Source organism: Anser anser (genome assembly GCF_964211835.1).
Source record: "Anser anser genome assembly, chromosome: 5".
In the NCBI taxonomy this organism is placed as follows: Eukaryota; Metazoa; Chordata; class Aves; order Anseriformes; family Anatidae; genus Anser; species Anser anser.
The window spans coordinates 9,431,579-9,455,249 of NC_139725.1; the positions used below are offsets into that span (position 1 = coordinate 9,431,579).

At 33.5% G+C, this 23,671-nt stretch overlaps 2 protein-coding genes across 24 annotated transcripts in view; one reads left to right on the forward strand and one right to left on the reverse strand.

Annotated features, from left to right (window-relative positions):
* Positions 1-17,596, forward strand: part of LOC310900658 (uncharacterized protein) — a 255,378-nt gene extending 237,782 nt beyond the window's left edge. For 15 of the 23 annotated variants that reach the window (XR_014585290.1, XR_014585296.1, XR_014585297.1 and 12 more), the window contains 7 exons: positions 984-1,045; positions 2,935-3,111; positions 4,672-6,744; positions 7,160-7,298; positions 8,131-8,286; positions 10,067-10,226; positions 14,024-17,596. Coding sequence is in view for 3 of the 23 variants with exons in the window: in XM_083838942.1 (XP_083695068.1) it covers positions 984-1,045; positions 3,046-3,111; positions 4,672-4,695 (152 nt within the window). In the remaining 20 variants the exon portion in view is untranslated. The other 8 variants (XR_014585310.1, XR_014585311.1, XR_014585312.1 and 5 more) reach the window with 3 other exon arrangements.
* The window catches only part of LOC310900663 (uncharacterized protein), a 252,722-nt gene that overhangs the window by 52,758 nt on the left and 176,293 nt on the right, over positions 1-23,671 (reverse strand). The window contains exons 8-12 of the mRNA XM_083838957.1: positions 13,419-18,856; positions 13,156-13,220; positions 10,774-10,864; positions 8,116-8,185; positions 6,865-6,923 (exon numbers count right to left, since the gene is read on the reverse strand). The gene's annotated coding sequence lies outside the window, so the exon portion shown is untranslated. The remainder of the gene's footprint in view (positions 1-6,864; positions 6,924-8,115; positions 8,186-10,773; positions 10,865-13,155; positions 13,221-13,418; positions 18,857-23,671) is intronic.

Here is a 23,671-nt window from a genome sequence, read left to right on the forward strand (position 1 = left end):
ATGTTTCTATAGAAACCTTTTGTATGAGACTTTAAATAGAGGCTCTGCATGTACCCAGAAAGTAGAATTCTCTGGTGTCTTCGGTTACAGGGTTCTTCTTTTGCCACAAAGCAAAGTCTGATAATACTGAAAAGGGCAGAGATACTCTGGAAGGAAAAATGCTATATGGAAAACAAATATATGTTATTTGTATCTTTCTTTGACTTTACAATTTATCTTAAGCTCTATGTAAATAAGCTGTCCAAAGCAAACACTGCTCCCAAAAGTTTGTATGCTGCATCTATTAACACATGAACATTAACTACTTTGCCATTTCCTTAGGAAGAAAAAATGTATTTCTTGTAGTTCTGAATTTTCATGTGTAAATGTTTTCTATAAAAAATCATGATTATTGGTAGAATTATAATGAGAGATCATGAAGCAAATTCTGCCATTACCTGGGAAGGTAAAACTGCAGTGAAGGCAGATACTTGTGGCTGCTATATGCCATCTATCGCTTTCCAAAACAATTCTGCATCTGTTCTAAGATGTGCTCTGTATTGTAGTTTGGTCAGAAGGAAGTTGCTGGGCTAAGCTATACTGCACAAACAACCCCGCCCCACCCCAAATAAGCTCAGTCTATAAAAAATATGGAGCCAAGATTCTTTGATCCCAGACAGTTTTCTCTTTGTAAGTCTTTCCACCCAAGTAAGCACAGTCAACTCCAGCTCAACTAAATATTTTAGCTCAAAAATAGTTAATCGTCTTTCAAAATTCTTTCCATTTGTGAGATTTCCTCTTGGAATGTTTTTGCTTCGATGGTGCATTTCTCAACAGCCATTTTTTTTTTGTATTGATATGCTAACTTTGCTAAAAATAATAATTTAATTGAAGTGTTTTTTATTGTTTTGTTTTCTTTTGTTTTTTTCCGTACTGACACTTTGAAGTTTCACTTAAACAAACAAAATCTTTTATGTTCTGATTGCTACTTTACATTTTTTCAGGAGAAGAAAAGAATGAAAACGAAGTCCAAGCTTCTATTGAGAAACAGTCAAGACCACAACAGGTACAGTTAAAAGTGGTCTTCTGTAGTTCAATAACTAACTTGTAGGTTTTAGCTAAAAAATTGCTATCTTCTAGAACTTTTTTACAAGTTATTTAGCAGTCAATAAAGTGTTTATTTTCCTGTTACTTGCTACAGTACCGTGAAATTACATTTGTTTGTTTGTTTTCCTGGGGTAAATCGTGTGTCTATTTGAGTGATGGGTGAAAAACACTGTTTTGTTAACTGGTCAGGGATGTTAAAGGAGTATTATGCTATTAGGTGTCATGTAAATTAGTCCTACATTCCTCATTTAGTTGGCTTTTGTTCTTCAGAGGGTGAGTGTTGTTCTTGGAGCTGGGAACCGTATCATACTAGTACAAGGCAAGATTGAAGAAGGAAAAATTCTTTTTCAACATTTGTCAGTGAAATTGGCCAAACCCGCCATGTTGCTAAACAAGTTCATAAGTTATTACTTACAAATCTATAAGCACTAGTGAACAGCTAAATCTTATGTTAGTTACATGAAGAAGTTGACTGTGATTCCTATTGAGTATACTAAAAGCAGGGAAAAAATCATTAAAATCTGCTTAAGGAAAAGCAACTGTTGAGCAGCTTGGTATGTTTGCCAGCTGAGCACACAGGAGCAAATATAAAACTACTTGTAAAATCTGTCCAGTTAATTTTAAGTGTAATTACAGAGCTCATGATGTTTTACAGATTTTAAAATCTCATGGATGGTACAATTAAAGGGCCTACTACTGAAACCATTCGACAGCCCATGAAATTGTAATTTATTGTTTCGTAGACTAGATCTGTTTACAATAAAGGCACTAAATAATTGAGAGATTACCATGTTAGTAGAGATTACCATGTGTAATAAGATTAAAAAAAAAAAAACTTTTTTCTTTCATGATTGGGTTTTAGATTTTTGGTGTTTTTGTTGTTTTAGAAAAATTGTGGGAGTTTTTTTTATAGTCGTGTATTGAAACAGCTAATAAAAAACTTCTGAAAAACAAACATTTTCAAATACTAATTACTTGGTCAGTCTTGTGCATGACTTTGAATGCTTCTTAGCTCAAAGATTCATGTAAGTACAAATCTATCGAACCTTGCATGTTTAGCTCATCCCCATTTAAAGACCAAATTTTGTCATCTTAAAATACAGAGAAACTTTGTAGATGAAAGGACTATGACAATGTCAAAGCAAGGTGCAAGTTAATTTGGGTAAAGGTTCAATAGCATGTTGTGAGACAGGATAGAGGAATATGTAGCCCCGTGTTGAATTATAATGGTTAATTAGTGTGCCACCTTACATTCAAAATGATTTTCAGCCACATAATTTGGATGGATCTGTTCCTATGTGAATGTACTTCCTTGTTTAGATATTTTTGAGTAAATTTTTTTTTTTTTTTTTGCTTTACTATGCCGTGTGACACATTTCTCATACATTATTTGGTAAGATTTTCTCTTTTTTCTGTGTGTGTGTAAATTGGGTACTGCTCAGGTAAAAGCATGTGTGTTTGCTGAGATATCCTGAAATGCAACAATCCCAGAATAATGCATTAACTCTCTCTTGCATGTGTTTTTTCTTGGGACCTGAGTACCTAGACAGGGAAAGTATGGCCCATGCTTTTTGAAAAAAAGAGTTTATCACGTTTCACAAGAAAGCCCTGGGTGAACAGTTCTGATAGCTTCTTAGCTGGCATAATAGTCTAATAGTCATTTCCCAGAAAACTAAGTTTCCTTTGGTTAACTAATTCCTGTCTGGCATGTTTGAGATGAATCCATTGAAGTAAATTTCATGTTTTGAAAAAAAAAAACTAATCAGTGATTTTTTACTCCCTATTTAAGCTCCTCCAGACTTGGTATGATTTGTGGTTTTATTGTTTGTTTTTGTTTTTGCTTGATAGGTTCTTATTCAACCCTAGCAGAAGTTCGTCTGTGTAAATCTTCAGAATTTGGTTGAAAGTAAAACACAGACAGTGAAAATCTCACTAAATTCTTTCATATTTGACCTTCAGGATACATTACTGCTGTGCCTGGAAAATGTAGAAAGCTTTGAAACAGCGATTGTCTTCTCTAAAAAGGTATGTTTCTCTATGAGAGAGAAGTCCAGTCGAATTCTAAGAATTTGTCTGTCATTCACAGTGCCTTATTAGTAAATGCTATATTCCCAGTGAACTATAATTGAGTTATGAAGCAGTTCTTTGCAGAATCAGAGTACAGTATGTGAGATTCAGACAATTACAAGCTTTCTAGACATGTCACATCAAATATAGCCTGTCAGCAAGGGCTCTGCAAATAAGAAATCTTAGGTCTTGAAGGAAAATTCTTTAGTGTTCTCTCCACATAGAATCACATTCCAGGATGTTTCCTGCATCTTTTATGACACAGATCAACTTTCTGCATTCACTAGAGACAGTAGATTGGATATGACTTGAATCATCATATGTTCTTACTAAAAATGGCGTTTGACAGTTCATCTAAGGATGATACGAACAAAAGCTTTTAACTGAGTTGGCTTTGCTGTGTTAATGTTTTTCATTTTGCTGTACATTTTTTCTATCAACATTGTAGTTTTTTGTCATATTTTATTTATTACTGTTCATTTGCTATGTACTGACTTGGTATTTATCGAGGTGATTCAGAGTAATATTTTATTTATTACTAATTGCCCCTTGGTATGTAATACTGAACAATTCATGGAAAGAATGATCTTGTCACTGTGACCTTAATGGTTCTGTCCACTAGGGTGAGGAGAACTTGCATGAAAGCAGTTTTTCAGTAGATAGTTGCTGTTAACTGTATACTGTTTGAACTTTAACAGTAAGAGGAAGTTTCTTTCAAAGCATTGTTTAAATTCTTATAAGCTTCTACATTAGCAGTACTTTTGAGTAATTATTTTTAAAAATGGATGCAAAGAATGGCCAAGCACTGAAGCTGTGCAATATATTCATCTTTAGAGGGACTTATAATTCCAAGCCATTCCGAAAAGCTGAAAACTCAAATAAAATACCTACAGTGCATTAGAAGGATAATTTTGTAAACATGCAGGTGTTGCACGTGCATGGCCAATGGCAAATTTGATGATGGAAATGATATGAGAATAACAGCAGTTTAGGAGAAAAATATCATAAAAATAAATACAAGTCACAATGGCTACAATTAATGAGATCTCATACAAACTGTATTATTTAAAAATTGTGTAACCAGCTGTGCTATAACGAGCTGTGCTTTTAATGAGATTAATGAGTCTACAGTTCAGCACTGTTCATGACTCAAAATAGTCTTTCCCTACAGCACAACTTCCTAACAGCCCTTCATGTATCATTCATTAAGCACAAACTAGTAATAGTATGTAAGGCATAAGGGCATACAGGACAAGTGATTTTAAAAACTCTAAACATAGACAACTTTGGAAATCCCAGGCTTATATATCAAAACCTTTAAAAAAAAAAAAAAAGTTGCTTAGAACATAATAAATCAGCTCTGTATATTCACCCATTCTATGAAGGTTGCTAATATCTTCAAGAATTTTATAGGGATTTCTATGAAACAGTAATCCTGTCACATAAGATCACACTGTTTCGAAACATGAAAATTTTGGAAAGATTATCATACAACTTTTTTTGTTGTTGTGATTTTAGGTAAATTCAGCGTTGACAAAATGAGCAAAATCATCACAAATCTGAGGCAGCATCTGCCCCAAGAAGACACACATTTATGAATCCTGAACTTAAATGAATGTTAATAATGATATCATCAATAAGAAGAAAGCTTCTCCAGGAAGGGTAATTGTATTTGCAGAAAGAGGTAAAGGATTTGTGTTGAATTCAGATTTATTCTTTTCATGCCACCTTATGCTCTCTCCTGCTTCTGATTAAGTGTTTAATTACTAAAACAATCATATTGACTCCTAGCATATGGATACAGTTTTACACAGAGGGTTTACTTCTCTATTGAGAGCAACATGTGGTAAGTATTTATTCCAAATGTCAGGTACGACCTTTCTTTTCACAATGCCACTCAAGCATGGTGTTCAGAACAGAAACAAACAGAGTTTATTTAGTAACTGATGAGTTATTCCACCCCATCAGCAATAATAAGTTAACATTATTATCAGTGAATGAAATAGAATGGCCTTCCATTTTTCAGTGCTTCAAAATTTCCCAATTCTAATTAATAAACTACTGTGAAATAATCTTTTTATTTCAGATGTATTCCCCTTTATTTCAGATAATTGTCAGTTTTAATCATGTAATAACTTAAAAAAAGAGGAAGAAGAATAAATATCCCAACCTACAGATGTTTTTAATAACTCCAGAAGAGCTGAATTTTTGATTTGTTGTTTTATCAAATATTATTTTCCCCTACAAAACAGTCCAGTAGTTGCTAATCCAAGTCATATAAAACATAAATAAATCTTAATTTCTAAGCACACAATTATTTTTTTTAATAGACTCCGTTATAGTAGGACAGGCTCTTCAAGTTGAAAAGAGGTCTCAACTATCATCAGAGCTGCTCAAAATCAAACCCTCTAGTGTTAGCACTTCAATAAACAGTCTTGTGATTGAATTTAAGTACTTAATATTTAATATAAAATTATTCTAGGTCAAAATGTGCCAATGAGCTTTGACTCTGGGCTCATAGTTAAATCTTTCTGAAAGACATAATCAATTTCATGTATTTGTTTTGTGCAACCTTTGTTTCACTTGTCAGCCTAAGTATTCGTTTCTTTTCAAAGTTAGCAAGACAACATATAGCAATGTCTTTGAAAATATCACTGTGCTTACAAACTAGATTTCACATCATTTCTGATGCTTGATGTACTGACTCCAAAAGGCAATATTCATGGGAATGGTAAGCAGCATTTACAACTTTGTAACATTAGTCTCAAAAGTATGCCTGAGTCATGTTCACTTGAAAGAGTTTTCAGCTCTAGGGAAAATTACAGAATGTATTGCTGTATAGGACTCTACTAACAATGCCAATATACAAAGACATTTGCGTTTTTTATAGAAGATTACAGAAATATCACGTTTTCTATACAGGAAGATTAAAAATTATATGTGAGACTTTTATGGAGACCTGCAACATGCCATGAAGTCTTCAGAAATATTCAGTTATGATAAACTATTTTAATTAAACTTCTTTATATAAACTACATGGTACATTTTATAAGAAGAGAAAAGAATAGCAGATTATTAAGGTGGTCTAAAATGCATGCTCCATCATCTTCTGCAAGCATGAAATTTTGTGCTATGATTTTTTTAATGTATTTAATTGGTATTGAAATTATACTTGTGATTATTTTTTTTTTAACTAGCAAAAATTCAAATAGAATAATTGAACATACCAAAATAACACTTGTTTAATTTTGAAGTAAATATTCTTAAAGTGGGAATGCCATATTCTTTACAGTGACATAAACTCCAGAATGTAATTCTGTTGGTTATTTTGTGTAAGTTGACTTTTTGTTCTGTCTGAGTACTCTCATTTTATGTATGTTGTGAGCTTCAGATGAGGTGTGGGAGTCTGGTTCCTTAATAGCATTTCCAGCTCCCCTATCATATAAGGGTGTCTTTTTTTTTTTTTAACCAAAATAAATTTTTTTTTAAAAAAAAGAAAAAAGAAACAAAACAAAACATAACTAATGTTTTCTTCATTTCAGCAAAATTTATCTGTTCAAGGTTGCATTTTTCATCCTGAACCCAAGTCAAGTAAGTGTATTCATGAGGTACAGAAAATTAGATTTTGTATTTTGTATGCATATGTTATTAAATATTTTCTCTCTTCCTGGCAAACTAAGAGATATCTTAGGGTGAAAATACTTAACTTACCTTAATACTTAAGTATTTGTATCAACAACTGTAGATAGGACTACTCATGCTTTAGAGACCTGGAGAAATAAATATGACAGACCATAATGCTCTGCCTGTAGAAATGGCACTGTCCCATTGAAGTTGGCAGTGCTGTATTCTGACTTGTGCTTCAGTTAATATTTGACTGAATGTCCTCAGCAGGTGATTTTTATGAACTATTAAAGGAGGTCAGCGTTATGAAGTTAACTTAAGTCTTATGGAACAGCTTCGGTAATGTAAGTACAGATACACATTATCAACTATTGTATCACAGAATCATCTAGGTTGGAAGAGACCTCCAAGATCACCTAGTCCAACCTCTGACCTAACACTAACAAGTCCTGCACTAAACCGTATCATGTACTGATGTAATTCCACTGGAGTCAATGGAGTTACCTACCTTAGAAAAGCAAGTAAGTAATAATAACTGTTTTTCCATCTTCTTATTGTGTATATTTCTATCATCATCACTAAACAGAGACTTGTGGTTAAAATGACAGAAAAAAATATGTACTGTACTTTCAAGGGTCAAGTATCTGTTGATGTAACTGAAACAATTAGAGTTTCATTCATTGGAAGACTATGGGATTTCTCCCATATTTTGTCAGTAAATAGATTCTTCTTTGTTTTGGTTCTGGATATCTTTATTCATGCCTAGCATGATTTCTGCTATGTTAGCAGCGATTACCTCTTTTTACCCCATAGGTATTATAATGTCACCTTCAGAAAAGTAACAATTACTTTCTTATCCCAAATTCTAATTGTAAAATGTAATGATTGTAGGCAGATAACGATGACTGAACAGGGAACAATATACAATTTAGAGGAAACAATATTTTAAAATGAGAAATTACTCTCCTGCTGTGAGGAAATAAATCAGTTATTCTATATTTAATATAGGAATTTCTGAGAACTTGATCTTTGTTTTTCTATGGCAAAGAAGAAAAGTACTCTGAAATTTCAGTCTATTTTTATTTTTTAATGTTTCTGAATGAGAAAAATGTGAACGTAAACTACTGTCTCTCACACCACTGTCCTGGTACATTGTGGTTGTGGTATTAGGGCTCTTTTCTTTTTTTTTCTGAAAATAATATAAAATACGTTGTGTTCCTCTATATTTTATTATGAACACTCTTTTCTGAATGGAACTTTGTCCTAATTCAAGTGCCACTAAAATAAAGGTTAGCTTCTCCGACTGTATTCTTCAGTGGAAAAGCTTTTATAAATTACCTTATTGTTTCACAGGCCTTGGAGAGTGCTGTTGTGGATGGCAATGAGTGTGACTCATCTGGCTGTAGAGCTGGAAATGTAATATTAAAGAAAATAAATAACAAAACTGAAAAGAGCATTAAATGAGGAAATGAGGCACGAATGCGTGAAACAGAGGTTAGTCTACTGCATGTAAGTAGATACCACCTAATTACTTGGGAAGCAGAACTTAGTAAGGGAAGTGCAAGATCATGAGTTAACTATAGCACTCTAGGATATGCCAGGCTTCTCAAATCTAGCAATTTCACTCCCAGCAGCAGATAGCTGTCTGCCATTCTGTAGTATATAGGGGAATAGTTTGAAAATCCCAGTCATCAAAGGAAATACACTGATTGTTGATCCAGTGATTTGTGTTGCTTATTTACTTGATATTATAATGGACTTTTTGCATTGCCCATAAGTGGATAATCACATTCAAATTTCCAAAATCATGCTTTTTAAATAAAAAACACACCTTAATTAAATTAACTTTTAATACTGAAGAGCTGGACATTGTAATTTAAACTTTGTTGCATGAAAAACTGAACTGAGTAGAGAAGTCAGAGAGCCCTTCTTACCCAGGAAGAGCATCATTGTTCTCACCCTAAATTTGAGCATTACTTTTGAGAAGCCATCCAGCTACTTTCCTCCTCACCACTTACCATGTACAATTTTTCTAGAACTTTCATTCTTTTATAGAAGGGAAAAGTAACTCTTCCTGATCTATGAAGGCAGCTGAGAGTGAATTCAGTGTGTGAACTTACCTTTTTTGTATCAGTTGACAACTGATTGTACCCTTAACGGGCAGAACCACTTTGCCCTTCCTATACCAATTGCTCAAATGTCATTGTATTATTAGGTCAAAAAACAATACCGCCTCCAAAATGTCATGCAAAAATTGCTTAGATAAATGCTTTTGTGATAAGTGATACTATTATACCTGGAGTAGACAAATAATGAGGGTATTTGTATGTGCTGTTAATGTGTAATGGTGTGCTGATATGCGTAAAAGCATTGTTGACAAGTCTCTAAGAGAGGTTACATAAAGAAGACTTTCAAAATGAAAATAACAAAGAAGAATTTCAAAATATGTCTTTTAAAATTGAGGGCTTACATATCTAAGAAAGCTAAGGAAATAGAATGAAATAATTGCTCAATAATTTTCATGTGAAACTTTGTTAACGATTTGCGTCAACAAAATACACAGAGATTAAAAGGGATGTGCTCATTAAGAGTTTGCTCTTTGAGCAAATAGAGCAAATAGATTTATTTGTAGAACCAAATGAGATTTTTGAAGTTGTTTTTTTTTTGGAACTGTGATACAGCCATTGTCATGCCTGTTGGTAAAACTGAGAGAAGAAATTGCATGATAAGCCCATTGACTGTAGATATTAATGCATTAAATATATATATATTATATTTAGATTCTAATTATTTTTATCAAAACATATAGAGAGAGCTTTTTATTGCACAAGTTAGATTTTGGATTTTGAAAAAAAATGACATACCTAAGGGTTATAAGAATCCTTATTTTATATCTCAGACTTTGCAATAGTCTTTGGGTCAAGGTTGTAAGCTATTCCATAGATGAATAACAGAAATTTGTGTGTCTCCAGCCATGCTCTCTTCTTTTCTAAGTTCAGGACCACATGAGTCATTCCACACTGAATATATACATAAGTCTAATATAATAAGTCTACTTCTTATTCAGAGACTTGCCAAAGCCATCAGTGCTACTGATAATATGGTAGAGTAAGCAGGGGTTAGCACAGCTAGACTATACACAAATCTCTAAACTGGTCTGCTTAGTTTCAGACTTGTGGAAGGCATGACTACCAGAGATGCCACTGAAAAACACAATTCCCTGTAACTGGAAGGAGAGGGTTGCGTCCTTTCTTAATCCTGAATTCTTTCCCTATTTATTTTTTTACAGGATGAGCTGTTTGGCACTTTCAACGCACCTTCCAAAGCCTCTTCATACCAGCTACTGGAATATTACTAAATTTGGGATCTTGACAGATAGAAAGACTAAGATCTGACAATGTTTGTTATTCGTCTTATACAAACCAGTTTATTTCCTGTACATGAAAAATGTAAGTAAAGCAAAATAATGTTTTATCTCAATCCTTTTTTAAAGGAAATGGACTATTTGAAAACTTAAGAACTAAACAAATCAGATTCCTCAAGGTCTGGTCAAGTACTGTAAGCTGAAAACTAAATTTAGAGAAGCCAAAGGAAAAGACATTTTGTAGTATTGAGAGTGATTTAGAAAACAATTTTGGTTATAAAGCAAAGTGACATATTTATAGTACAGGTTTGTATATTCCCAGGGTGTGTGTGGGGTGTGTGGGGGGGTGTTACTGTCTCTTGAGCTTATATCGTCTTGGGGGTTGGATAGAGCAAGATTATAGTGGTTGCTCTTCCAGATACACCCAGTGTTCAAAGTGAGGTCCATTTGCATGGGGAATATAAAGAAGCCTTTACTGCTACAATTGTAGAGGAAAATTCAGGTTTCACGCTCCCTGCTGTAGTTTAAGATGGCTGGTGACAGTTCTACATGCCTGTGTTATCCTTCAAATCACCCTTTTTTATGTAAGGAGGGATAGTCAGGTGAAAGGATGACTCAAGAACAGTACTCACATTGCTGAGGGTTCATATCATCTGGCATCTTTACTTTCTTCCCTGTGCCATAAGCATCTTCCACCATCTTGAATTTTCAGGTGGGAATCTACTGTATAGTGAGAAGGAAGAACAGGAGAAGTAATGCAGTGAATATTATAAGCCTGTTTATTACATGCTGTAAATATATATATTTTTTTAACTCCCATTGAGGTACTGTCATCAAACCACAGTTGCCCATAGGTGGTCTATTGTACATCTTCAGCAAGAGACTGAGACATATGCAGGTTTAAAAGTTCTAATTTGCCCAGTTATAAAAAAAGACAGAAACAACTAAAATATGAAGTAATAAGTCAGCAAATTATACATACAAAAAACATAGATATGGATCTGACATGTCTCTCTATTTGGGAAAATGAAGGATTGATAACAATTTTAAAATTACAATACACCTGGTTTTGAAAGGCACCATGAAAGCTCACTACTTCTTACAAACTGCTTTGATCATGAAGCACCATTCCTTGTTAAGCTGCCATAATACACAGTGAGTAAGATTTGAGACTAAGTTTCTGCATTTTCATGTACGTTCCCTGCCAATTTTCATTTTCTCTTTTCCTTCCTGAGCTACAGAACAGAATGAACATGAAGACCTTCTGACCAACCTAGATTTGATATCTCTTCTTGGAAAATAAACTGTGATTCAGCAGCAGTCTAAGTTACAGCTAGGCACTTTTTAAAAAATAAAATGAAATAAATAATAATAATAAAAACATCAGCTACAGTTATGAAATCAAATTTGAATGAATTGTCTTTATTATAACAAAAGAAGGTATCTATTGTTACGGATTTTGCCTGAGGTGTTTTCATTTATAAAAGTATAGCAGTCAAATAGCATGTAAGTGCTAGTCCTGACTCTTGTTGGTAACTCTTCATGCCTGAAGTCTTTTCTTCTTCAGCAAATATTCAGCAGGTACAGTGAATATTCTTTCTTGTGTTTAATAAGAAAAACATCTTATTAGCAGTAAATGACCTTCTGATATAAAGTAGTTATGTACAAATCAGAACCGATCTAAATATTGACATTTGAAAGTTGCAGTTAGTCTCTGCCAACAAAAGATGGCACTGCTCGGTTTTCTTCAAAACTGTAATGTCCATTCATTGAAATTAAGTACTTTTAAAACAGTTCTCTTGTCTTTGTCAAGAATCTGCACATTGAGATCAGTATTTATTATTACTGATTAGCTAACAAGTTGGCCTTAGATCTTTAAAAATATGTTTCCACAAGTCCCAACTGGAAAGAACTAAGTGCCAATAATTCACAAAATACTCTTGCAATATAAATGGTATTAACAACCTCTTGGAGTCCAATTTAGACTTAATCATTATTTTATGGAAGCAGTTTTGCAACAAATGGGAAATGAAAGGAAAAGAGTTTCCAAGATTCTCTCAGACCAGTCTTTTTGTATGCAACATATATTAGCCATTTCAATATTAATTCAAATGCCTGTTGATCAAACTATGCCTTTTCCTTGAAATTTTCTACCTATAATATAGCTGTACCCAGAAGCAGAGATTTTACATAAATCTGAACTTTTTCTATTGCCTTGTAACAAAATTAGTTAGCTTTGTACTTTAGGGCTTTGCTAAAATTAGATAATGAGTAATAATCCCATGAATAGCGTAAATTAAAAATTGAGAACAATAAGAAATAATTTATTTAGTGTAAAATACGATGCAGCCCCTCCATTACAAAATAAATTTGCAATAGGTCTGTGATCCAGATTAAAAGGAAAACAAATGCCAAACCCCAAACAGTAATAATCACAGTAATAATACGTAAAAGTCAGAAATCAATTTAGGTAATAGTAAGGAAAAAAATCATATACCTTAGCAAGATGTACAAATACACAGAATCATGTATTTTTGGGCATCATCTTACTCTAGTATGATCTGAATTGTCTAATATATATTTAGCCTGAATGACATTGTCAAGAACTGAAATTTCCCAGGGTATCCACAGTGCTTTTTTAAATGGAACCAAAAAGGTTCAGATGGGTTTGGATAAAGATCATAATTTACTTTTATTCTTTGATTTGGGGGAGTTTGTTTCCTGTCTTTTTTTTTTTTCTTTTTTTTTTTTTTGTCAATCGGTGGGGGATATTTCTGTATGTCAGAAGCTGCATTTCAGATATTACATTTTCAGCTTTTTTCTGGGTTTGTTTTTCTAAAAACAGTCGTGTTGTGCTGTGAGAACACCTTTCTTGCTCCTTTTTAATCCTTTCCGTACCTCCCTCCAAAACAAAGGTAAAAAATACAACAAAATAAAAACTGCTAGGCAAACAATTCTGTATTTTCTAAGCTTCTCCAACATAAGAGGAAAGGTTTTGTGGATTTCTTTCCTACCATGAAAAACTATTCAGAGCATGGTGAAACCTCAGGAAATCCTCCCCAGGTCTGATGGCTGCCATCTTCAATGTGATTATCAGCATTATCAGGATAGCCAGAGTTAAAAATAAAAAAATAAAAAGGAAGAAGAAAGAAAAAAAAAGTCATGGCAAATTCAACCAAAAAGTGTAATTCAAACAAGATCATGGAAGTTTATGACAATGACATTATAAGAATTCAAACAATGAAATAATGCAATTTTTCAAAATGGCTATACTGACCTTTTTTATTGGCAGAGGAGTCCCTAGTTCTTATATGTAGCTCACTAGGTCAGTCTCACCAGTAAATAGGACAATGATGCATTGATAAACACTCATGATTATCCTCACATGGTGGAAAAAAACCTGCAGTTTTACAGGTCTCTGCACATTCGCACAGCAAGAAATCACCTCACCTCATTAAAAATACATTACTACTTTGTTTATCTGTTCAGAAAGAGGGTTTTTAATGAGATTCATCTTAAATTACTGTTTTGAGAGAAGCAGCATATTAGATAGTACATATGTATTTCAGTCATATGTTCAATGCAGTAAATCTAGCAAAAAAGGCTTGTCCAAATGAATCCCAAACCCACATAATAAACTAAAAATTAAGCTTTAAAATTCACTGTCTTGTAGCTTTTATTCCTTGTGTGTTTTGACCTTGTAAGTTGGGCATTCCGCAAAATTTATAAACTCTTTTGAATTTTCCAGTTTTACCCTTCTTTTTTTTTCCCCTTTATCTTAGGCTCCATGGTGAATTAACACAGCAACTTTGCCCTATAGACTTTCTCTCTTGCTGCCTTAGAGCTATTTGCCCTTACCACGTTCTGTCTGCATCACTGCAGGGCCATCTCTCTCTGTACATTTCCATCACGGCTGCATTCATTAAAGGAAATTAAAAGAAGGTGGATGGTGAAGTGATGCTTCAGGAAACCGTCTTCCCAAAGATCTGAACTTTCTGCTCCCTTGTTGCTCGTGGAGAACTCTGCTGACTCCTGTCACAACCCTGACTGGCAGCTTTTTCCCAGAGGTAACCAAACAGGCTCCACTCAGGAAATTCCTGTAATTGCATTATTTTTCAGGTGCTGAAAACATTCATTTTATTGCCAAAGTTCTTGTGAAAGAAAAGACCAAGTAATATAGAATAATAGAGCATAGGAGAGAGGGATTGAATTTTATGCTTAAAGTTAGTGCTAAAGTATAACAAAAAATTAATTTTGTTCAGACAGTGAATGGTAGTTAACTGCATTGCAATGTTCCCCACAATGACTTAAAATTGTATTTGATTCTTTAATGGAGGGACATGATTTTCATGATGTACTACTGTTTCATGATGCTGCATCAGCAAGTGAAACAGTAGGTCATGGTTTGCAGATGTCTTCTCAAACATTGACATTCTTTCACACTTGGTATCACAACAGAGAGTGATATTTCAAGAGAGTTAAAACCACTCAGTTTCCTACAGGTGATCTTTTTCCAGATAACTAATTTAGATGTGCTGAAAATGTAAACCTACTGTTAAATTTTCATTCACAAGGAGGACATTTTTAACACAATGTGGGGATAATTAAGGTGATTGAGGTAAAGGATGTTCTATTTTTATACTTTCTGCAAAATTACCATATATTAGATTTTGTGAAAATCTTTTAGACCAATTTAATTTCAGAATATCTAATTATTAACCAAGTTACCTCACTATATGTCTAAAAATAACATAATTATGCATTCCTTAAGATCACCAAAATCCATATGCTAAAAGGCTAAGCACAATAAAACGTAATAGGAAACAGATTTCAGAGTATTGTATGTTGTACTGCATATAGGCTGTTGTATGGCCAAATTCCTAAAAATAAAGGCTATGAGCTCTGATCTTGAAATTCAGTTGTATGTTATTGTATTGTTTTCCAAGTCTACTGTAAATAATTAAGAATCTTAAATAAGAGAGTTAGAAACTCTGTTTTTGTCAGCTTGAAGGCCTCTGCTGCTTGATGCAAGATGACTATTAATAAAGAATAACTTACTTGAAACGTGAGTTATGCTGACATAGTATCAAACGTGGGCCGAATAGGGTAAAAAGTAATTACTCTTAAGAAACACCGAGTAGTAGTTTGATATTCCAATAATCCTCTTCTCTATGAGAATGACGCATCATAAATATTTCATCAATCATCAGAGAAAACTCATTTTAGCTCTTCTCCTCTCTACTGCTGCTTCTTAAATTCAGGAGCTGTGCCTCTTTGTAATTGGCTTAGCAAGCAGCTCCTCCTCTTCTGCCCACCTTATGTTTTGGCTTGAATATAGTAGTTTTGCACTTAGAGCAAAATTAAGTAAAAGACTTACCAGTCTGTGGAATAATGAGAATTTAGATGTTTAAGTCTAAAACCACCGCTTCTTTATTTGCTGACATCACCTCCTGGAAGTGTGGTTCACAGCAAATCTGAAAGGAAATAAACACACACTGCTGTTTGTTCTTAACTTTGTAAAGGTGTTTTCTACTACAGACTCACTGGAGAAAATATGAAATCAAGGATAAAAACCGAAGACTCCCACAGTCAGGAGAATGTCCTGATCACTAGCTATTAAAATATTGTTAAACAAATAGATAGACTCCACTCCCAGTCTCTGGCAAATAAAACTTGTACACACTTACCTTCAAATTTAACTACACCTAAACATGTAAGTTGTAGACCACGTGAAAAACTTAAGTTTAATAAGAAAGTGACATAAAAAAAGAGATTTTTAAGTTTAAGAAAAAATTTGGTTTGTTCCAAAATTAAACATTCTGACAATGTGCTGCAATGTGCTGCAAGGAAATTTGATAATTCTAAATTTCTTCTAGAAATAATAAAAAAAAAATAGAAAACTTCTGAGGCAAAACATATTTTTTGTCTCTTCAATTTGCCTAATAAAAGCCAAAGCTTTCCTTTGGTTGCTAAAAATTGCTACCAACAGTGTAAAATTTCAAACATATTAGTATTGCATGTAAACTTTGTTTCACTAGAAATTTCCTGAGCAGTCCAAACCGTTCATAAATAAACAAGACAATAATACATTTTCAAGTATAGATTAATGGAGCTAAGAGCTTTTTGGTAATACAGTTTTACTTGTTTCAGCATTTCTTTCAAACTCTTTTTTGTAATACTCTTGTAAATATATCAGATATGCTTACTTTTATTAAAAGTATAATGCTATTTATAATTAGCATGAAAAAGTAACTATAGTCTTGCTCTGTTTGTTTTATAAATGGCAACTAATGTAATGTAGAATAGAAGTATAATATTTAGCTTACAGTATGCAAAAAATAATTTTTAATTTACGATGTTCACTTGCAACAAGTGCAATTAGGAATCAATCTCCATTTCCATTAAATGTAGCTTCCATGCAATACATCTGTAGCATTTTTGTTTCAAAATAAAGCAACTTTAAGAGTTCAGGAGTCTCAACAAATTACTTGATTCCGATTTCTGTGAGATCAGAGAGAGCTATGACTAATTCTTATGTTTCCTTAAGATTTACATCATTGTATTAAAAAAAAAACCACAGTATTTCCTAAACTTGTACTTTTAAATGTTTTCTAATCTGTTTTCCTTCCTTTAGTTTTATGTTATAGAGATTCCTTATGTTATAAGAGACTCCTCTTATATCCCTAAATTTCAAGTCTTAATGTCAAACATCTGAGCAGAAGACCTCAGAAAGGAAAATGAAATAATCAGTTGCTACTTTTGGGGTTTCAAAAAATTATTCCTGTAACTTTCAGGGTATTTGATGGACTCTGTCTTTCAAGCTTTATCAATGTTAAAGGATCCACTGTAAAACAAAAGAGCTATCAGATGCTGTATTAGTTGTTTCCTCTACTTTGACAATACAATTTCCCCCCAACAATCTGGCAGTGACTGATGAACCCTGGCTTCTTCCTACCAAGAAAATAACAGTTTTTATTATTCTAGTATAGTCTTAAAATGAATGACATGCTATATAGATTGTCTTCTATCCAATCTGTCTTTTTGGAGCCTAATTATTGTAAGGAAATGTATGGTCTCCCTTGTCTAAATAAATTGCATCTATAACACAGTCATTTTTAAATTATGTAAACTCTATATGTTTATCTATATAGGCATTATTTTATTAATTTAATGCCAACAAATTTTAGTTAATATAATTTTCCATAATTTGTGTGAAAGCATCCACATTTCTACCATCTCAGATCTGGTCTATCTTTTTCCAGAACTAGTCAATCCAGTTGCCTATTTCAAATTTTAGTGCTGCCTACCTTCTGATTGTCTCTTTGGATGTTCTTTTGTGTTGGTAGTTTTGCTCATCTACTGATGTGATGATTTGGTATAGTAGGTGCCAATGTATGATCAGTGGTTCTTTAATCTATCATGGAGATTCAAAGAAAAGAAAAAACAAACAAACAACAAACCAACACAGAATCAGATCCAAAGTCAAATGCATCTAAAATGTGACCCGACTAGAAAACCATAATGTGCTTTCTCACTTCAGATTCTCCGATACAGACAAAAACGTTATAAATGAGAAGTAGGGATTTTGGCCATGCAACTTCTTACAGATCTTAACATGTAAGAAATTGTATTAAAGATCCTCTCTTATCTCCATGATAATTTTATTTGGGTTCCTTGATTCTCTGGCTGTAATGACTTATAAACATCCTTTTTCTGCCCGTACACTTCCCCCATCTTATGGAATACGTTATGAAGTTTTTTTGTTTGTTTGTTTGTTTGTTTGTTTTAAACATTGCCTTTTCATTTAACTGAGGTCTGTTTCAAATTTTAGCAGCTGGAATTATAAATTAGTACAAAAACTTCAGCAGATGTGAATTTCCTCCTCATGGTGAGAAGGCAAACCTGGTCCAGATGTGGAAAAACAAAACTCCAAGTGTGGCAATGACCATTCTTTTCTGACTGGTCTCTCTGAGGTTTATAAGGGATGTTTCTGATAAATATATATGTGTATTATTCTCTTTTAACCTCATTTGAAGTACGTGTTTTGGAAGAAGCACAGACTAATTTTTTCCCATTCATTTTAAAGTGTTTCTTTGTATAAGGATGGATAATGATTAAAATAAAATAAAAAGCATATAACATGTTTTTTAAGTTCTGTGGAATACCTTTGAACAGTTCAGTTAAGTAAATCTCATACTTTAATATCTCTTATTCTTTTGTTTCCTTTCCTGCTGAAGTAGATAGAATTAAGCAATATATTTTTTCTGTTTCCAGGTTATTTTGTATGTTATTTTGTATGTATGTTATTTTGTATGTTATTCTGTAATATTTCAGAAGTTTTAGTTTTCATTAAAAAAGGACATATAGCCAAAAAGTTATATATCTGAGAGCCCTAACTAATTAGTCCTGTTAAATCCTGTGCAAGGATATTCAATACGAATCTATGTAAACTATATGAATCTATGTAAATCTATGCCAATTTCATATCTGTCATCTAACAGAAATGTTGGTGAAGTAAATATGCATAAAATTAATTTTCATTACCACTATTTTCTGAGATAAAAAAATCTAAATACCTTTGGATAGGTTTCAAAAATTAAAAAAATTCCTCCAACAGTTCCTGAAGAGTTGTTCGGGACTATCCAACTGAATGGCTGATCAGTGCTAATGTCAAGTCATCAATGGGGAGCATCTTCCATGGAAATAGTTTCTATCCTAAAGAAAGAATACCACAATTAGTATCAACCCAGATACCATGTTTATTAACACTAAACAAGTGTTTCCAATTCTGACATTTATTTAATTGTATGATGAAAAGAATGGCTATATTTATTATGCTTAATAAAATTAAAATATTTTTCATGAAGTTTGAGCACGTCTGTTCCCATATGATAGCTCTTCTGGCCAGCACTGGTAAAATGATACTGAAAATCTGAACCTAAGAGGAAATTTAGTTTAGTTTTGTTTTGTTTTGTTTTTCTGTGACAACAGAGTGAGACAAGATTAAGAAAATATAAAAAATCCATGCATTTAAGAACAAATAATTAAATTCCTTGTTCAATAACATAAATGTTTCATCTAGTACAACTGAAGTAATCTTTTTTAAGAAAATCACACCTATTATTTACAGTTGAGTTTTAATCTTATGTCCTTAGGGAAGTCCTGTGAGTGCTCTGGGAATTAAAAGAACGACAGTAAAATGGTTAAGTCTGATCTGGATCCAAATTCAGTTTGTGTCTTTTCCACAGACTTCCCACATTCAACAAACCTCAGACAAAATCTTCTATCTATCTAGTTCAGAACTCTCCATCTAAAATGACAAAAATGTTATTTTGACAAAGCTGGTTTGTTCTGTTCTTTGAAGTGTCATAGTGATCAGGGCCCCCACTGGAAATGTTTTGTACTGGAATTATGACAGATTTCTTTTCCAGTGATTAGTCTGTAATTGCAAGATACATTTTCATTTATCACGGGCTAAATAACATGAAATAAAATGTTTAGGATTTGTTTGCTTCCCTTGTCATGTCCTCAACTTTAAGATAAATATGCAAGAAATACCAGTTTGCAAATACTAGGTTACTTGGTTTGATCATTCTACTTTCTAACATTTTTCTAGTTCTCTCCCTTCTACTTTCCCCATTATTCATCTGCACACACATCAAAATGATGAAACGAGTCCACAGTATACAGATTTTCTTTCTGCCTTTAAACATTATGCTTGCTCACATCTGCAATGCTGCAATGATCAGCCAATATAATTAAAAATTTTTGATGGGTGAAATTCTTTTTCATGAACAAATTACAAATATCAGTAAAAGGAATACTGCCTGTTTCAATATACTATCGATTCAGACTCAAATCTATGATTGCATTAAAAGAAATATATTTTTATAATTCATAATTGTTTTCAAATCAAATTTCAAATTTTCAAATTCTGATTTCAGTTTCCTCTTCAACGTGTAAAATGATTAAATAGCCACTGTAATATACAAGTATGCTATAACATTTTGCCTCATGAAAAAAAATAGAAGTGGCCATTTTGAAGCTATGCATCAGTTTCTTATCTCTATAGTATGAGGTTTGAGCTTCTTTGGTGTCTATACTTCTTCAGTGCATGGTGAAAAGTTCAGGGTCTATGGAAGAGTTAGGTGCCAAAGCAGGCACAAAACCCTAAAGACTAACACATGTTTCAGACAAAAACTGGACCCAAACCAGTTTCAACTGTATAAAGAAATCTGCATACAGAGCCTAAATTGTTGAACTTTTGGCCTATGACCATTTAATGAATATGGCTGATAACACCAGTGGAGGAATGTAGGTGGCAGTGGTGAGCAGACATTTTTCCTTTTAACAGAGAATTCCAGGAGATAAAAGCACATAGAACTAGGTGAAAATGAAAACTAGCTTACCCAGAACTTTCCTTATTGTCTTGTTCCATGGAGGGAATTAATGATATCTAATGATCATTGTTTGAATCATAGTGAGATATTTCTAGGCATGCTGCCAGGAAAAGGTGGTATGTATAATTGAATAAAATGTCCCATGAACAGCTGAAATAATTCCCTTTATATACCTGATTCCATGGAGATACAGAGAGAAAGCAGAGACTTAATATGACAAAACCTCGCAATCAACTACACATTGCTGTTAAAAAGGTAGATCTAGAGCTCACAATATCAATTGCATCTTTAGAATAAAATTTATGAATAGAAGTTCAGAAGAGAGCTTCCTTCATCTCAAATATGCAAATTTTCTTTGTATTATTAAAAACAATATGATTACTCATAAAAAAAAGATGTGGAAAAAAGAGACTGGAAGAATGATGCAGGTGAAGTGGAAAGATCTCTCTTCCTGCCTTCTATCGTTCAAGTTAAATTACTGCCCATAAGAGACTTGATTTGAGGATACTCTGCCTAGCTTCAAAAAGGTGTTTGAACTAAAGGTAATCAGTAAAGAAGAAAAAGTGTTCTCAATTAATTTTATTTTTAGAATTTTGTTGCAACGCTAAGGAGTGACTCTAGATACCGTCTTTGGTACATCTACACATACTTGAAAACTAAAAATGTAGCTGCAACTACACTCTCACAAGTCCTTTTCCGATGAGCTGGTTTCAAACTATGTATTCCTTTATGGCAACTGTGGATGCCAGTATCTTGACAGTGAGAATATTATAAAGAACAATAATTAGAATTAGAGTTGTACTGTGGTTCAACCACACAATGCAATTCTTGTATTCTCTTAAGTGACGTGTGCACATGTATTGGTGATTTTGGTATCTTGCTGTGTTCTACTAAATTTGCTAAATCAAAATCCCACAAAACATCAAATATCTACAAACAAGTAAATTTGGTATTGAAAATGGTGTTTTATGCTTTGACTTGATTAATTCCGCAGAGAACTCTCCCGTTCTCCTTTCTGGTTGGGTGCTACCATTCTGATCTCTGCTTAACTGGAATTAGCCTTCAAGTTGTGTGCAGAAGACAGGTAGACCATTTTAAGTGCCACATGAATCACAGTCCTTCATTTGACCACAACATTTTTAGGCATACTATTAAAAAATGTCAGATTTGGAAACCTTTCATTTGACATTTATCTGAACAACCATAATGTAACTGTATATAAATGTCAAAGGAGAATAAAGCAGTATTCTTATCAGTATAAATACCAAATGAATGGTTGTTTCCTCTGATATTTAGGGTTCTGAAAGGGTAGAGGTCAAGTGAGGTGCTTCCCCCCACAAAGTTTAACAGTGGTGATGAACCAGGATATTGCAGAATTCTAAGGAAATAGCTCTCACCCATACCATGGGGTTTGTTGCACTGAGCAGATCAAGTTAGTGATCTGAGCAGGATCCTTCTAAGACAGCTATACCCTTAGACAACACAACACTTAATTCCTACCTCCTTCCTCAAAGGCTGCTTGTCCATGACAGTTGGTTTTGTATTTTTGTTTGTCTTTTTCCTGTGAAGATTTTTTTCCCTTTCTAGCTCTTAAATATATACAAGAAAAGCTTGCTTGCTTCTCTCTTCCTCCTCCAAATTTTACTCAAATACCTGTCACAAGGGATATTGTGATTTTGTGCTTAAGCATGTGCAATCCTGGTTTATAGGGGTTCAGTAATTATTGGAAGAATTTTTTGTGATTTTTTTCCCTTTTTTTTTTTTTCTTTTCTTTTCATTTGGGGGTAAAAGCTATTTTTCTGGAAGAGAAAGAATAAAGCTCAATCACTGTTTGCAAGTTACATTCGTTTCCACTTAGATCCTAAGAACCTGTAAGTATTTAAGTGCCTTATTCCTACTAACATAATTCTTCACTGTATAGCCAAGGAAAATACGCCAAACATTCCCTGTATAACCTTCTTTTATCTGTGTCAATGTTTGCTTCTTTCAGGGTTGTAAAAAATGAGGGGATATCCTGGGTGACCAAGTCTGGCAGTTGTGCTTTGAAAAACTATCTAACTACAAATACAGATACAGAGGTAGTTGTAGCTTACAGTTCCTTTTATAAACTTCTTCTGTATGAAGTTGTACTGTTAGATCAGGAGGTTGTGGCACTCATTCTTTCCTGAGCCTACTGATACTAAATTATTTTAACAGTATTTACCCATTAAAAACAGTAAGACACAATTTTCTAGTATTACTAGAGTCAGCACATTACAATGTCACCATTTGACAAGTCCCACATTCAAGCACAAAAGAGATTCCTGAAACCACTATTTTGCTGCCCTCATGATGTAATTCTGTAGCACCAAACCTTCTCCTTCAGAGTCTCAGTTTTGTCAGGAGATGCCTGTGGACTTCATGCTACCAAACTGCTCTCTGGTCTGTCTCAGGCCTACGTTCACAAGGGATCCTGACCTACCTATTTCTAGAGCCTGTCTTTTGCACTGGGTGTCTCACAACACATCCACACATCAGTACCATTGTGGGTGACTGACTGAGAGTGTTGTGAATGTACATTCAATTTATCTCGCAGCCCTGTTGTTGAAATACTATCTGCTCTCCTTATTTCTCAGAATTTGGAGAAGGGAGATAAACCAAGGTATTCCACTTTCCTGGTGAGCACTCAACTCACTAAACTACTAGCTTTATTATAGCATGTCTCATTCTCACACTTACTGAAATAGAACTGCAGTACACAGTTAAAACTGAATTATATTTGACAAAGAATGAAAGAGATATAAATGAAAACATCCAAATTTTGTATGCCCCTCACACAGAGAACTGTGACATTTGCATTTTGTGAAACCCATCTACTTTTTCTCTGGTATCAGTAGAATAGAACTCCTGCACCAGTAAATTTTGGTAAGCCACCTCATATGTAAGAACAGTGATTCTGTTATCGCTAATCTAAAATTGTTATGTTAATTACTGTAAACATTTTCAAAATAATCCAAAATTTGTTCTTTGATGTCCAAAAGGTCCAAAAGTCAGCTTGTCCATGAATAACGCCATAACTGCAGATCTCTCAGTTTGGGATCCAAAATATTACGAGTCATGAAACCAACCAAATTCTTCCACTAAAGCAGAA